Source organism: Sorex fumeus, unplaced genomic scaffold (genome assembly GCF_029834395.1).
Source record: "Sorex fumeus unplaced genomic scaffold, SorFum_2.1 ptg000008l, whole genome shotgun sequence".
Lineage (NCBI taxonomy): Eukaryota > Metazoa > Chordata > Mammalia > Eulipotyphla > Soricidae > Sorex > Sorex fumeus.
Genome location: NW_026606065.1, coordinates 20,398,648 through 20,415,276, shown reverse-complemented (window position 1 = coordinate 20,415,276; position 16,629 = coordinate 20,398,648). Strand labels below are relative to the sequence as shown.

Genomic DNA, 16,629 nt, shown 5'->3' with positions numbered 1-16,629 from the left:
GTTTTTGTTGCCTCTGGTTAATGTACATGGGAACTTCTCAAGGCTGAGACAATGGGGGCACTTTGGTCGTGACTGGTAGTATGATAATCAGTGCCATAAAATTTGGCACTAGTGTAACCATATTATTTAAACTACAATTTTGAAAAAGACAAAAAATGTAATGTATTGGAAGGAATATGATACTCAACTCTCTCTTACCACAAGGAGTTGTTCTTGTACTTGAAGAACACCATTAAGAGTTAAGAGTATCCACTAAGGTGGGGATGGAGGTGCAGCATGTCTAGGAGACTGGATACAACAAGAACATTGATGGAGGGTCTTGGGCACTCTGGTGGTAGTGTGATGGGGTAACTGTATATGTCAATACCGTAAATGTAAACACTTTCGTAAACACGTTATCTAATCTATAAAAATAAATTAAAAGGCTGTGTTTTGGGATCTAATTCTTATAAAAGTTCCCTACTTACAACAGCCTCTAAGTTACATAAGTACTCGTATTTGTTGAGAAATCATCTAACAATTAAAAATAATCTGTGATGTAGCTTTTGCGAGATTTTATTTAAAGCTATTTTATATTTTATACTTTAAAATTGCATGTGTTTTTAATCGTGAGCTATTTCTTTAAAACGCTTCCTGTTAGACTATAGAGATGATTGAGAAAGAGCAGAGAGAAGTGGAAAGACGACCAATCACAAAAATTACACATAAGGGTGAAATAGAAATTGAGAGTGATGCCCCCATGAAAGAACAGGAAGCAGCCATGGAAATTCAGGTAAGGATCATAAAAATGTCATATTTCGTGATGCTAAAAACAGGAAGATTGACAAGGTTTTAAGTTCTAATCCTCATAAAGTAAAAGAATTAAAAGATACATTTTTTGTTTGGGGGCCACACCTGGTGGTACTGAGTGCTTACTCCTGATCCGGCATTCAGGGATCACTCTCAGGGTACCATAAAGAGTTCTGGGATTGAATCTGGTTTGGGCATGCACAAGGCAAGCACCCAGTCTTTTACACTGTCACTCTGACCCCAGATACATCTGTTAAATATACCTGTTAAATTGTGGATTCCTTTGGTCTGTGACCAGTGAATTCCTTTGTAAGCCAAGAAATCTGTAGGTAGACTGTAGTTTGAAACTACAATTTAGACTCAGACTGTAGTTTAGACTACAGTTTAGACTACAGGTTAAACTGTAGCTTAGACTATAGTTTGAGAGCTGAAACTATTTTTCTTAATTTCTGACATCAGTGAGGAAATAATGTGAAAATCTGTAGATCCTTCTTAGACTCTAGTTTGAGAACTGGTACCATTTTTCTTCATTTCTGACAGCAGTGAGAAAATGCAAAATTTTGTTAAGAGTTCTTGAAGAATGAGCAATGCTTTGAGTTTCAAGTCTAATACCAAGTTTGTTTTAAGGAAATAGTGAAGTTTTTTCTCTGAATAAAAGTGGTTATATTTTAGAAAAATATCAATTTGAAGTATATGTTGATTTTAATAATGTCAAGTTTTATCTGCCAAAACTAATTTTCACTCTGGGGTTTTATTAGGAAGCTGCAGCTAATAAGTCGGAGAAGACAGAGGGATCTGAGAAACTAAAGGAAGAGCTTGACTCCATGTCTAAAGATACCACTAATCAACATAGACAACATCTTTTCGATCTTAACTGCAAGATTTGTATAGGTATTTGGAGATTTTTCTTCCTAAATATAGTGCTTTTGTTCAGAAAGGGAGTAATACTTCGTAGTTTGCATAGTTTTTTAATTTGTGATATCGGTAATGATGCACTTATCCATTCTTTGAGAAGTTCCTCATTTTTTTGTGTTCCCTTATTTTGGGGGCTTTAGATTTGAGTTATATTTTGTTATCAAAGTGAATTCTATTATCTAGAATTGATTGTGAGAAATATTAACTTAAAATATGAGAGCCAAATAATTAGAAATTCATCTTTTGGAATAGATATCAGAAGCTGAACAGTTTAGCTGGGGCTGTCATTGATAGAATTAAGGAGTGAAATAGCGCTCGTATTTATTTTCTGAAACATGAAGCAAGTCAGAAATTGCCCTTTCTTAAGTGCTTTATTGTTGGGGTGGACTGGTGCACCTGGTGATGCCAAGGAAGGAACCTGGGACCTTTTGCATACAAAACAAGTCTGAACCCTTTGAGCTATCACCCCTTGATCCCTTTAGGGTTTTTATCTATGTTCATTGATTGAATAAGTATTTATTCAATAAGCAATAAAAAAGTAATAAAAATTATAAAATAAAAAAGTAATAAAAATGTAAAAAAGTAATAACTGGTACTGTTAATGAAGTGGTGAAAAAATTAAGATGATATCCTTCCTACAGTAGGAAAAAATCGATGGTGATTCCCTTGTAGTAACTCTTTTCCACCCTCCATTCCATCCCCCCAGTTTTGGTGCCCTACCACGTAGTGATGGGAGGTGGTGGGGGAAAAATTATTTTAGACTCTGTGCTTAAGGATTGCTTCTAGCAAATTCGCGGAGGACCGTGTAACACCTGGTATTGAACCTGAGCCTCCATCTTGCAATGTATGCTTTGCATGTACTTAGAGCATTGCGTTATCTCTCCAGTCCACAGATGGTGATTTATGTCATAGAAGTTAGTTGTTATATACATAATTTGTAAGCAGGAAGGCTTGCCTAGATTTGGGGTGCTATGGAAGGCTTGGATAAGAATTGAATTTTGAGCAGAAGCATTTGAGTGTTGAGAAGTGTGCCTGTAAAGAGGTATGGGAAGAACATTCTAGATACTGGGAGTGGTAGAAGTTTCTCTTAAGTTCATGAAGAGGATAAAGATAATTGATTAGGGACTGGAGCAATAGCACAGCAGGTAGGGCGTTTGCCTTGCACGCGGCTGACCCGGGTTCGGTTCCCAGCATCCCATAGGCGTAATTCCTGAGCGCAGAGCCAGGAGTAACCCCTGTGCATCGCTGGGTGTGACCCAAAAAACAAAACAAACAAAAAAGATAATTGATTATTTGACACAGTTTTTAGAGATCAATAATAACCATTGATTTCAATCTTAATAGCAGTGAAAATAAATTTAGTGAGTCATGACCACCATTTCAAGTACACAAAGAGAGGGCCAGAAAAGGTAGTACAGTGAGTAAGGCACAAGCAGCCAACCCAGGTTCCATCCCAAGCACCCCATTTTGTCTCCTGGGAACTGCCAGAGAATTTGTGAGAGCCAAGAGTAAGCCCTGAGCACTACAGGGTATAACCCAAATACCCTGTCCCCTCCCCGTGACCCCCCAAATACTGAATGTACTTTATTGTAAACTCCCAATAATTATTTTGATCTTTTATCTCAAGAGGGGTGAATAGTGATTGAAGGTTTTAAAGCAGGGAATGACAGAACATTGGAAAAATTTGAAAGCAGCTGTGACTTTGTGTAGGGATTATAGTGGAAGAAGTCGTGAGGAATCCAGCTGGGAAATGAATATAATTTTAATTGCAGTATAGCATTGGAGCTGGAAACAAGTAGGAACTTGGATATACTAACGTTAGGCAGTATTGATAGATGCTAGAGATTGGATTTACGGCACAGGCAATGGGGATATGTTAAGAAGTTTGAGTTTATGTTCTGTTTCTTGATAAAGATAGTGGAGATTCAGGTAACTTTTCTATAATAAAAATGCCTGTGAAATTATGTCATGATGTTTCTTTGGTGCTAGAACCCCAAACCAGTGCCATTTTCTAAGGCTTTCCTAAGATTTCCTGTGTTTCTGAACTAAGTAGAATTGTACTCTGGATGTATTGCCATGAACCTCTCTGAAACACACACAATAGAATATGTATTCATCCTAGTTTATGAGATTATTCAGACTGTTGAAATTTGGCTCAGTTAAAAATTGTGAGGGAGTAAAGAAACCAGTTATAGGCTCTCGTTATAATATTTCCATTTTTGCCTAAGTTGCCAAACACTCTCTTTTTAAAAATTTTCACATCAGGGGCTGGTTAGTACTGTGAGTAGGGCACTTGCCAAGCTGGATTTGATCACTGACATTCCATATGATCTCCTGAACCCTACCAGGAGTTGTCCCTGAGCACAGAGCCAGGAGTAAGTCTTGAGCACCACTGGTGTGGTCCAAAAACCAAAAAATTTTTTTCCCACATCAATATGACAGGTGCATTCTAACCCACTATGAGAAATGATGATTAGTTAAAATTGACCCAGGAGGGTTCTGAGCAATAGTACAGCCTGTAGGGCTTTTGCTTGCATAGAGCTGACCTGAGTTAAATCCCTGACACCCCATATGGTTGCTGGAGCACTCCCAGGAGTGACTCCTGAGAGCAGTGTCGGGAGGAAGCCCTGAGCATTGCAGGGTGTGCCCCTCAAAACAGTACAAGCAAAACATTAACTCAGGAAACACAACACCTGGGAGCACAGCAGTTGGCAGTCAGTGAAACAGAGTAAGTAAGTAAAAGTAAAGGCCCTCCCGTTGATCATCGATTTGCTCGAGCGGGCCCAGTAACGTCTCCATTGGAGACTTTGTTGTTACTGTGTCTGGCATATCGAATACGTCGTTATTTCTGAAATACAGAAATGTCACTTTGCAAGAATAGTTTTTTTTGGTTTATTCTGACTTTAGGTCGAATGGCACCACCTGCAGATGATCTTTCTCCAAAAAAGGTGAAAGTTGTTGTTGGAGTGTCTCGGAAACATTCGGACAATGAAGCAGATAGTATCGCAGATGCATTATCTTCAACATCAAATATTTTAACTTCTGAATTATTTGAAGAGGAGAAACAGGACTCTCCAAAGTCAACGTTCTCTCCTGCTCCACGGTAATTTTTCTGTTAGTTGTAACTTCTGTTAATAAGCATTGTTGTTTGTCTGCCAAGTTATGCACAGAGGTCTTTAAAAACAGAAAGTGACACATTGATTAGGAGACTTTCTTTTGAGAAATTAACTGTACTATATTCCGAATCAATTAAGGTAAATACGTAATATGTTTGTGAGTGTGGGACTAGATTTTCAAACTCCCTTTAATTATGTGGGTCCCACGAAGCAGGTAATTAAAAATTACTTTTACTTCTCTGGATCTTAATCCAACAAAGGTATAATCAAGAAGAAAGGGGTTTGTAAAAACCAACTGTGTAAATAATGAGCATACTTTGATAGAGGGATAATTTCAGAATCTTAAATCAATAGCCTTTATGTATTTTTTTGCTTTCTTGACATGCTGAAATGGGAACGGTTGGTGACTAAGTGGAAAATGGATTTATTCACGAGTATATCTTTAGGCTAAAACCTTTTTGATGTCATTGTCTTTAGTCCAGAGATGCCGGGAACTGTTGAAGTTGAGTCTACCTTCCTGGCTCGATTGAACTTCATCTGGAAAGGTTTTATCAACATGCCTTCTGTGGCAAAATTTGTTACCAAAGCCTACCCAGTGTCTGGTTCCCCTGAGTACTTGACAGAGGTACTGTGAACTTCTTTACCCTTCTGTGCCTGGGTTGGCATCTGTGTTCCTGAAAGCACTAGGCAGGGAAGCAGCATCGTAAAGAATTATGATAATTTATAAAAACTAGTAACAGTTATTCTTAAACCATTCAGTTCATGGAATTATGATTTCACTTAATGGAATGGCCCGCTCAAGAAAACTGCACTCTGAAATTTTCATGCCGATAAGTGCCATATTGTTTAAAGTAAACCTCATTTTTGTGTCAGAAAATGAAAAATTAATGGATTATCATGGACATGGACAAGATTACGGTAGATGCATAGTTGAAAGGGGAGGTTGCTGGCCTTGCACACAGCTGACTCAGGCTTGATTCCCAGGGCCAAATGACTCCCCGGCCATCACTAGAAGTACTCCTTTAGCACTGCCAGGTGTGATTCTCAAACAGAATGCACAATTAAACAAAAATGTTTCAAGGGCTAGAGAGAGTACAGATGGTAGGGTACCTGCCTTGTACACAGCCAACCTGGATTTGATCCATGACACTGCAAATAGTCCCCCCCAAGGCCTGCTGGGAGTGATCCCTGAGCCCAGATCTAGAAATAAGCTCTGAGCACAGAGAGAGAGACAGACAGAGAAAGAGGAGAGAGACAGAGAGACAAAGAGACTATAACAGTATAACCCAACCAGGGGAGAAAGTTTCATATTTTGCTTTCATTTCTCTTAACTTCATGGCTCCAGTTCTAACCTGCGTGTTTCTGTAGATTATAATTGAAACTATGGCTAATTTATAATCTCATGACACCAATTACTGGTTTTTAATTTTTATTTAATTTTTTTAATTGTTACTGTGTCTGGCATATCCAATACTCTCGGTAGCTTGCCGGGCTCTCCGAGAGGGGCGGAGGAATCGAACTCGGGTCGGTCATGTTGGCCGCTTGTATCACTGTGAGATACAGTTACAAAACTTTCATGTTTGAGTTTCAGTCATACAATGATCGAACACCCATCCCTCCACCATTGCACATTCTCCACCACCAATGTCCCCAGTATTACTCCCCCCCACTCCTTTCCAACCCTCCCCCCTGCCTCTATTTGCAGACAATTTCCCCCATACTCTCTTTCTCTGCTTTTGGGCATTATGGTTTGCAATAATAGATACTGAGAGGCCATCACGTTTGGTCCTGTATCTACTTTCAGCACACATCCCAACCCGAACGGTTCCTCCAACCATCATTGACTTTGTGATCCCCTCTCTATTCCAGCTGCCTTCTCCCCCAGCTCATGAGACAGGCTTCCAACTACGGAGCAATATTCCTGGCCCTTGCGTCTACTGCCTTTGGGTGTCAGTCTCATATTATTTTATATTCCACAAATGTTTGAAGTAATGACTGGTTACTTTAGTGGTACCCTTGGCTAGTTTTTTAACAGAGAGAATAAAAGGAAACTTTTTAAGCAACATTCATAGAAAATAGTCCATTGTACTATAACTTTGTGAGAAAAATGAGAGAAAATGATGTTTTAAAAACTTGAAAAAATATATTTTCATTTATGCAGAATAGGATAAATCAGTACACATGTACTTCATTTTCTTGGGTTTATATTTGGCTCTTACATAGATATTGAACATTACCAAATCTTTTTTATTCGTTCTCAGTTTGCTGAGTATAAAAACAAAAGTTAAGAAAAGAAACATAAAAAACCCTTCTTAGTATTTCAAAAAGCCTAAATTATAAATGTGCCTTTTTTTTTTTTTTTAATGACTGATATAGGGCCCAAAGAGCAGTCTCCCAAGTACTGCTGAGTGTGACCCCTGGGTAGACCAGGAGTAGCCTACGTGTGCTCTGCCCCTGAGCTCTGCCACGTGTAGCCACGTGTAGCCTAACCTCACTCCCAAATATCATGTATGTAAAGACTGATGGTATGAATGTTAAGATTTTCTTTGGATTTGGCTATAATTATTAACTTAGCATATTATTGCTTTTTTTCCAGTTTGTTTAGACTTTGTGTTTTTATTAAGAAATAACCTAGTTTTCCCCCTTACTTTGAATTTTGCTTTGTAAAAATTATATAATAATTAATAATTATATAAATTAAAAAGCATAGTGCTTCAAACAAATATAATTTTGTAATGTTAATGATAAGGTTCATGCATATAAAGTTCCAACATCATACCCTCCACCATTTTCTAAGCTTTCCCTCTCAATACACCCTGGCCTGAACTTGGTAAACTTAGTCCTGTAAACCAGTTCTCGGAGCAGTTTTTTATTAAATTATTACTTTTACTATAATAATAGTAATAATTTTATTAAATTATTACTTTTACATCTTTTTGCCTAGTAGGTAGTATTTTTCAAAGGATTATTTTTCATAAGAAAATGAAGTGTATCTATGCTTCTTTTTTGAGCAAATCTGTGTAAAGATTTAATCTCTGGTCAGTGCAAGTTGAAGTTAATTAATTTACTTCTTTGTGTGTTTTGGGGCCCTACCTAGCTATGCACAGGGCTTACTCCTAGCTCTTTGCACAGGGATCATTCCTGGTGATACTCAGGAAACCATATGGGGTAGTGGAGATTAAACTCAGGTTTGCCACATGCAAGGCAAGAGCCTTGCCCACTATATTGTCATTCCAGCTCCTCAGATGCTTTCTCAACTGTATTTTTGGCATCCATGTCAAATCACTTGGAGTGGACATTCGAGATGAAATCTAATTGCTATCCCAGTATAGTCATCCCTTGGTATGCACAGAACATTCAGAACTCTCCTCCCTTTACCCCCAATACCCAAACCTGCAGATGCTCAAGTCCCTTATAGTAAATAGTATAGCATTTCATATAACTATGCAAATCCATCTCCCATATGCTTTCTCATCCCAGGATTATGTGTGCTATCTAATACAATTGCTTTGTGTAATACAATTACTTTGTAAATAGTTATTCAGGAACGAATGATAAAACAAAAAAAAAAGTTTTGTGTTTTGGACCACACTCGGTGGTGCTCAGGGATTAGTGCTGTGGGACGATATGGGGTGCCAAGGATCAAATATGGGTCAGCCATGTGCAAGGCAAATGCCCTACCTGCTCAGGCCCAGGACAAGTAAAAGTAGGTATTGTTAGGAGAGATGCTGTCAGCTGGTTTAGTATTTCAAATTGAGGTACTGGTGGTTAACGGGAGCTTAAATGCTTATGTCCTGGAGGTGCAAAGATGCCAACTTGTCTCCCCCTTTGTCAGAACCTTCCGACCCACTGCCTTCCCCTCAGCACGCCTGCACTGCCTGCCTCCCACCCCTAATTGATCTCAGTTCTGTGGCTTTGTTTTTACTGGACATGATTTTCTTGCTTTGTTTCTTTTTATGCAGCATAAGTAGGACTCTGAGATGTTTGTCTTCTCGATTCTTGTGCTTAGCATGGTCCCTTCCAGTCCCATTCATGTCTTGCAGAGGGCACGATTTCATCTTTTCTTATGACTGGGCAGTATTCCATTGTGTATGTGCACCACATTTTTTTCCTTCTTTTTCTTCTGTTTTTTATAAAGGTGCCATGATTTGCAATACTATTAATGATACTTTCACGCATATATCATCCCAACACACATCACCAAAGTGTATTTGTTTTCTTCTACCGGTCCTAAGGACCCTTCCCATTTATCCCCTTTCCCCTAACCAGGTAAAGTTAGTTTTATAGACCAGCTCTGCAGTTCTGTCCATTATTCCCCCCCCCCAACACACACACACGTGTGTGTGTGAATATATATAAAAATATATATATGTATTTTTCTTTTTGGGTCACACCCAGCAATGCTTAGGGGTTACTCCTGGCTTTGCACTCAGGAATCACTCCTGGCAGTGCTCGGGGGATTATATGGGATGCTGGGAATTGAACCCGGGTCGGCCACGTGCAGTGCAAACGCCCTACCTGCTGTGCTATTGCTCCAGCCCCAGCCACCTTACTATATTTTAAAAAGTGGAAAAAAATATTTTTTTTACTAAGAATCTTTAATTCCCAAAGTACTGGAGTTTTTTTCTGTTTGTGATTAATTTCCATTTTCAAGCTCACCCACTGTATCTGCTGTGCTCTGAGCGTGTATCTTTAGAGCTCATGTGGGAGTATCTGAGGGATTCAGCTGACTCTTTATTTTTATGCCTTAATTGCATTTATTTATTTTTATTGAATCACCTTGAGGCACACAGAAAGTTGTTTATGATTGGGTTTCAGTCATACAGTGTTCCAACACCTGTTCCTGATTGGGTTTCAGCTGTACAGTGTTCCGGCACCCTTTGGCATCAGGCTGATCCTTAACCCTTTTCCCTCCCTGAAAGTTCTCTCCTAGTGCCTTCTTTTGGCTGTTTCTGGTTTGTGATTTTTGATCCTGATGGGGATTATGGGGCTCCTTTCAAGGCCACGGTGGCCCTTCCTCCTTAGAATAAGATCCAAGGCTCTGTGATTTATTCCCACCACTGCCTTTGGTACGGCTTTTCTGTGGGGTAGGTAGACAGGGCTCGGGGTAGGCATTACCATCATGAAGCTCTTGGTAGTAGCTAGAGCTGCTGTCGCATCTGTGTTCATTGCAGGAAATGTAAATATGTGCACTGTGAGGTTCAGTCAGAACTCTTAGGTCAGGAGACCAGCAGCAGGAAGCTGAGTCACAGGTGCAGTTTGTAGATGGAGTCTTTGGAGAACTGAGCAGGCAGAGGGTCTGAGGTGTGAATGTGGGCCCAGAGAGATGGCAGAGGATGGCTGTGGAGGCTGCTTGGGATTCTGAAGGAGAGGAAGGGAAGGGAATCTGTTTCCTAAAAGGTTCCACTCTCTTCATTCACTCTTTCTGACTCTAGTTACTTGGGTTATTTCCAGATATTTGCATTTGCAAGTAACATTGCACACATCATTCTGAATAAGAATGTTTGTGTTTTTGATAAAAATCGAATTGCTAGAAAATGTGGTAGTCCCATTTTTGGTATGTTCTTGGTCTAGATCACCTCGGAGGGATCATTAGTTTATATGTAGATGTGGACCTCAGGGATTCTAGTATGGAATTTTGTTTGGTGGGGTTTTTTTTTTCCCTCTTAGTTATTTAATCCCTCGATTAGTAAGAATTTTTATTTTGTGGGTGCATGAATTTGCAGCAATGGAATGAATGGGAAAGGAAGCCCTTGCGAACAGAGAAGGTCTCTGTTGCCTTTCATTACCTATTTACTTTGTTAGAGGGTTGGAGTTGGGGCCATGCCCAGTCATGCTCCGTGGCTTCTCCCTGCTCCTTGCTCCTACACCTTCCTGCGTTGTTTGGGAGTTTTGGTGTTGGGACCATCCTCGCATCTCTGCCGTGCAAAACATGCTCTCCAGCCTACTTATCTATCTCCCCACCTCCTGGTTGTTATTCTCATTTCACGTTTGTCTTTGAACTATATTTTCTGTGAATTAGAAATGTTATAGCAACATTTTTCTCTATACATTGATCAATGTTTGTCTTTCTAACCACAGGATCTACCAGACAGTATTCAAGTAGGTGGCAGGATATCACCTCAGACAGTTTGGGATTATGTGGAAAAAATCAAAGCATCAGGTACCAAGGTAATGAAAGGTTTTTCTTTCTGTACCAATCAGTATGACAAAATACTTGAAAAGTAAACCTTTAAAGAATTCTTCTGCAAGGTTCCCTGGGGAAGGACCAGTACAAATTCTATTCTGTATAATAGAATAGAACAAAATAAAACTGTATAACATCTCAAAGCAAAACTGAAGCCATTCACTAAGATTCAAAACAGCCCAGTATTCTTTGGTAAAATTTTCCTCCCTCTTTCCTTATGCTTTGTCTGTAATATCCTCAATGCTTTGGGGAAAAAGTTGTACCAGAAATATCAAGTTTCATCATGGAATTTTTTGTCTTGATTGTAAACATTTTGTTAGTATATTGGCTAATCTCTTACCACAAAGAAACTGAAATACATTCAGTATGGATGTTAGTTTTTCTCCTATTTTAGGTAGGTTTGCCATTTAGAATGGTTAAGTAGCTTTGGTTCTACAAATCTATTCAGTCACCCAGGGGCCTTATGACTTCTGTTTTGTTGTTTCCCAGTATTGGTTTGTTTGTTTTTTTCAATCAGCCGAACTCAGTCAAAGCTGACTTAATCAGCACAAAGTGGGAACACAGAAATAAAGAATCCCTGTTTAGTTGTTTTGTGAGTAAGTCCAAAAGTGCGCCTATCAGTTTCCTTATTTTTATGGGCAACAGTATAGTCATTTAGTTTTATATATAGTTTCTGAAAGAACTGGGCAAATAATCTTTATTGGTTGTCTTTGCACTCAGCGAAATGTTGGGACTTCTCTTGGAAGAATGAAGGGAGGTGGATAATGGGAGATAATTGGTAACCTTTACCACAACCATATTTCTTTTTCTTTCCTCTCTTGTATTCTGTCTCTTCTTAGCTGAGTTAAAAAAAAAAAAAGACTACACAAGAAAATATAATCACTAGGAAAATGCTTTAGGAAAATGCTTTTTTTTTTCTCTTCAAGATGAAGTTGTATCATTAGCTTTTAGAGTTGTATCATAAACCTTAAAAGAGGAACGTTTATATGCCATCTTTTATGTGAGGTAGAACCATGGTTTAACTCACTCATATGCTTTCTTTAGGTTTTCTATCATTTTAGGCTTGCAACAGATTGTTTCACACTGTCAAATAGCAGTTTAGGACTGTCTGTCAAAAAACTTGGCCAAGACCCAGGGGCAAGCAAATCATTTCCTGAATAAGCGAAATGATTTTACAAGCTTTATGGCCTGTGTATATTTGAGGTCTTTTCTCACGGCCTTTGATACCTAAATTCAGTTCCTGTGGCTTATCATGTATTTGAGTGTTTGTGATTGTGTGTAGTAGATAATTGTGATAAATGCTATCGATTAGAATCATACCAAAGATACAGGCATCCCTCTGTGAAAGTTGTCACATTGAAAATAAGGATATAATATAGATATTTAAAGATTTGGATGTAAATAGCATGTTTGCCTTGAGTGTGTTGCCCTTGGGCTCTATTTCTTTTTTTTGTTTGTTTTACAATTTTTTTTTCCCTTTTTGGGTCACACCTGGCAATGCACAGGGGTTACTCCTGGCTCTGCATTCAGGAATTACTCCTGGTGGTGCTCAGGGGACCATAAGGGATGCTGGGAATCGAACCCGGGTTGGCCACGTGGAAGGCAAACACCCTACCTGCTGTGCTATCGCTCCAGCACCCCTTGGGCTCTATTTCTGACAGGAAACCTTCAGCTATAACAAACAAGTATTATTGAATTAGCAAAGATCTTTTTCCGTGGTTTCTGAAGTCCATTTTTTCTGAGGTTCAATTGGGCTTTCTTTCAGTATTCTTTAGCATTCATTTTAGTACTCTTCATCTGAGTTAGTAAACCATTTTATTTGGTAGCCATCATTATAAAATACAGCAGATTATTTCTAATTTAGAGAGAGCGTAATCAGACTGTGTGTAGGTTATTATTTTAAACTTTTGCTTCATTTTGTTTTGAATAGGAAATCTGTGTGGTTCGCTTCACACCCGTAACTGAAGAAGACCAGATTTCTTACACTTTGCTGTTTGCGTACTTTAGCAGCAGAAAGCGCTATGGAGTAGCTGCTAATAACATGAAGCAAGTTAAGGATATGTACCTTATTCCTCTGGGTGCCACAGATAAAATTCCACACCCCCTCGTGCCTTTCGATGGACCTGGTAGGTATAGATTTTAATAACAGAGCACGTTAAAGTTAAGTGGGAGATTATTCCAGAATAAAAAAAATCTGACTGCTTTTCTCTTTTTTGAAACCCTCTAGAGCTGGCTTGGGAGGGAAAAGCACCCACTTACAGGGTGGTAAAAAAAAAATGCCAGATGCAAAATACATCCTTTATTGTTGTGGTTGGATGTGTCTATTTTTTATAATTTTTAAATTTCTTTCTCCTCTCTACAGGACTTGAACTCCATAGACCTAATCTGTTGCTGGGCTTAATTATTCGACAAAAACTGAAGCGACAACATAGTGCTAGTGCTAGTACCAGTCATCCAGCTGAGACTACGGACAGCGTGCCGGTAGCATTGCCACCTGATAAAAAAAGTAAGATGGATGTTTCCTTGGAGGACGCACCAGAGGAAGAAAATGACTTTTTCAATTCTTTCACAACTGTGTTGCATAAGCAGAGAAATAAGCCCCAGCAAACCCTTCAGGAAGACCTTCCGGCAGTAATTGAACCCTTGGTGGAAGCCACGAAGCAGGAGCCACCCAAACCTTTACGTTTCCTCCCGGGGGTATTAATTGGCTGGGACAATCAGCCTTCTACTTTGGAACTGGCAAATAAACCTCTTCCAGTGGATGATATTCTTCAGAGCCTTTTGGGCACCACTGGTCAGGAATATGAACAGGCTCAGGCAGGGACAGAGCAAAACACCCTGAAAGAAATTCCGTTTCTAAATGAGCAAGCCAACCCCAAAGCTGAGAAAATGGATAAAGCAGAAGCGACGGAGGTTGAAACCAAGGAGGGAGATGTTAAAATAGATAATCTCTCAGAAACGCCAGGTAATTCAGTAGTGTCAGAAGAGACCTCAGTCGCCGGGTCCTCTTCCATTTCTCCGGGACCTCTGACAAGTCTTAGTCTCCGAGGTAAACCACCTGATGTTTCTACAGAAGCATTCTTAACGAACCTAACAATTCAGTCAAAACAGGAGGACACTGCGGAGAGCAAAGAGAGACCATTAATAAGACAGCTGCTGCAAGAACAAGAGAATACCGTGCAGGATAATCAGACTTCAGGTACGAGTTCTCCGTGCAGGTCTAACGTAGGCAAAGGAAATGCAGACGGTAACGCGAGTTGCAGTGAAAGCCTGGTTGCCAACACCACAAGGTCCCCACAGTTTATCAACCTGAAAAGGGATCCCAGGCAAGCAGCAGCAGCAGGCCGAAGTCAGCAGGCAGCTGCTTCAGAGAGCAAAGAGGGAGAGAGCTGCCGGAATGAAGAAAAAAACACCCCGCCATCTCTGTTACACACAGAGAACGCAACGGAACAAATCCCAGTAGAGGACAATGTGACCTCCACGGAGAAAAACCCAAGTGTTCAGCCGAGTGAAAATGCAGTGGCTGCACAGAACTCTCCATCAGCAGAAAACGTACACGCTTCTCCAACAGACCAAGCCAAACCTCTGCAGGAGGATACTGTAATGCAGAATATCGAGACTCTGCACCCATTTCAAAGAGGAGCATCAGCAACAGCATCTCATTTTGAAGGTGGAGGCACATGTCAGTCGGAATTTCCTTCTAAAAGCACTAATTTTACTTCTAGAAGCACCAGCCCCAGAGCAAGTACAAACTTTGCACCTATGAGACCGCAGCAGCCCAACCTCCCGCAACTCAAGTCCAGTCCTCCTGGATTTCCATTTCCAGGTCCTCCTAATTTCCCCCCTCAGGGCATGTTTGGATTTCCTCCGCATTTGCCACCCCCTTTGCTCCCCCCTCCGGGCTTTGGCTTTGCTCAAAATTCCATGGTTCCTTGGCCGCCCGTTGTTCATCTGGCCGGCCAGCCACAGCGTATGATAGGCCCCCTTTCACAAGCTTCCAGGTATATAGGGCCGCAAAATTTTTATCAGGTGAAAGACATTCGGAGACCAGAAAGGCGTCACAGTGACCCTTGGGGTAGGCAAGACCAGCAGCAACTGGATAGGCCGTTTAATAGGGGGAAAGGGGATCGCCAGAGATTTTATAGCGATTCCCATCACTTGAAGAGAGAACGGCACGATAAAGAGTGGGAACAAGAATCTGAAAGGCATAGACGCAGAGACAGAACCCAAGACAAGGACAGAGACAGAAAAAGAGAGGAAGGGCACAAAGATAAGGAGAGGGCACGGCTGTCACACAGTGATCGAGGAGCAGACGGAAAAGCAAGTAGAGATGGTAGGAATGTAGACAAGAAACCAGACAAACCTAAAAGTGACGACCACGAAAAGGACAAGGAACGAGAGAAAAGTAAACACAGAGAAGGAGAAAAGGACAGAGATAGGTACCACAAAGATAGGGACCACACTGACAGAGCTAAGAGCAAAAGGTAAAAGTGGCAGGCTGCGTCAAAGATTCCATTTAAGTAACAGTTAAATGTTGTATCTGAAAAACTCTCTGATTGCCTGCTAGGATTGTGCCATCTCTAAAAGTTTTTAATATTGGTGATTTGCAGAACAATAAATTTGTGTGTTGGGCAGAGTGCTCGGTACCAGTGCTCATCATCCCTTCTTCATACCAACTGTCTCTAGTTAATAGGAATTTAATATTTTTAAAAGTTTTACATTGCTGTATATTCAAAGATTTGTTTTATTAATATACAATAAAGGCTTAGAAAATTTAGTTTTATTCTTTAATTGGTAAATATGGTTAACTATGGGATATATTTACTGCCTTTAGTGAATGTCCTTTATATAATGATTAATTTGAGAGTAATGTGTGCTCTATATGTTTGTTTCAAATTGCACTGTTTTTAAAGAGATTGTAGAGGAGCAACAAAAAGCCAAACCAGTTTCATAATCAGATTATATTAATCATTTAGTTGAGCGGTTTTTGACCAAGAATCAGAAGTCCAAGGAGTACATATATATTGTTTATAATCTATACTCATTGAAGGCGTTCGTTACCATGTCGCAACTTTGTGGTAGCCCATTACTTCCTTTTCATTTGGCTATTCAGAGACTTGAATACTTAAGCTTGTACATGATCTTGTGTTTTGCTATCCTTTTTACTGTAAAATGTAAATATTTTAAGGGATATTTTGATTCTAAATATGATAAAAGAATTTCTCACCTATTTTGTGTGTGTGATTTGAAACTGAGTAGTAAAAGAATTTCTTTCAAAGCTTTAACTTCCTTCAAGACATTTTTTCTTCTTTTATCCAAGCACATACAGAAAAAAAAAGCTGTTGGGGGGGTGAGCAATATTAGATTATACACTATTAGGATAATTCATATTTTAAAGAAGAATACGATTTAGAGCTCAAAATTGAACAAACATGCATCTATAATTCACTTCATAGGTATTTTTGATGGTTGTATACTATTTATAACCTGGTACGCTGACCACAGAACTTTTATTTAAGAAAAACGTTTTAAGATCTTTTTGTTAAAAGTGTTAACTCCTATTTGGGAGCAACTGTATTTTCTTAGACTAGTTTTTCCTGAAATGGAAATCTCTTGGAACTT

General features: G+C 39.5%; 1 protein-coding gene across 2 annotated transcripts in view; it reads left to right on the top strand.

Moving 5' to 3' along the window:
* The window catches only part of PHF3 (PHD finger protein 3), an 87,291-nt gene extending 70,999 nt beyond the window's left edge, over window positions 1-16,292 (top strand). For both annotated transcript variants that reach the window (XM_056109841.1, XM_056109840.1), the window contains 7 exons: window positions 641-772; window positions 1,548-1,680; window positions 4,612-4,807; window positions 5,298-5,445; window positions 10,902-10,991; window positions 12,938-13,133; window positions 13,370-16,292. In XM_056109841.1, coding sequence (XP_055965816.1) covers window positions 641-772; window positions 1,548-1,680; window positions 4,612-4,807; window positions 5,298-5,445; window positions 10,902-10,991; window positions 12,938-13,133; window positions 13,370-15,495 — 3,021 coding nt within the window. In that variant the 3' untranslated portion in view covers window positions 15,496-16,292. The remainder of the gene's footprint in view (window positions 1-640; window positions 773-1,547; window positions 1,681-4,611; window positions 4,808-5,297; window positions 5,446-10,901; window positions 10,992-12,937; window positions 13,134-13,369) is intronic.
* The last annotated feature ends 337 nt before the right edge of the window (window positions 16,293-16,629 follow it).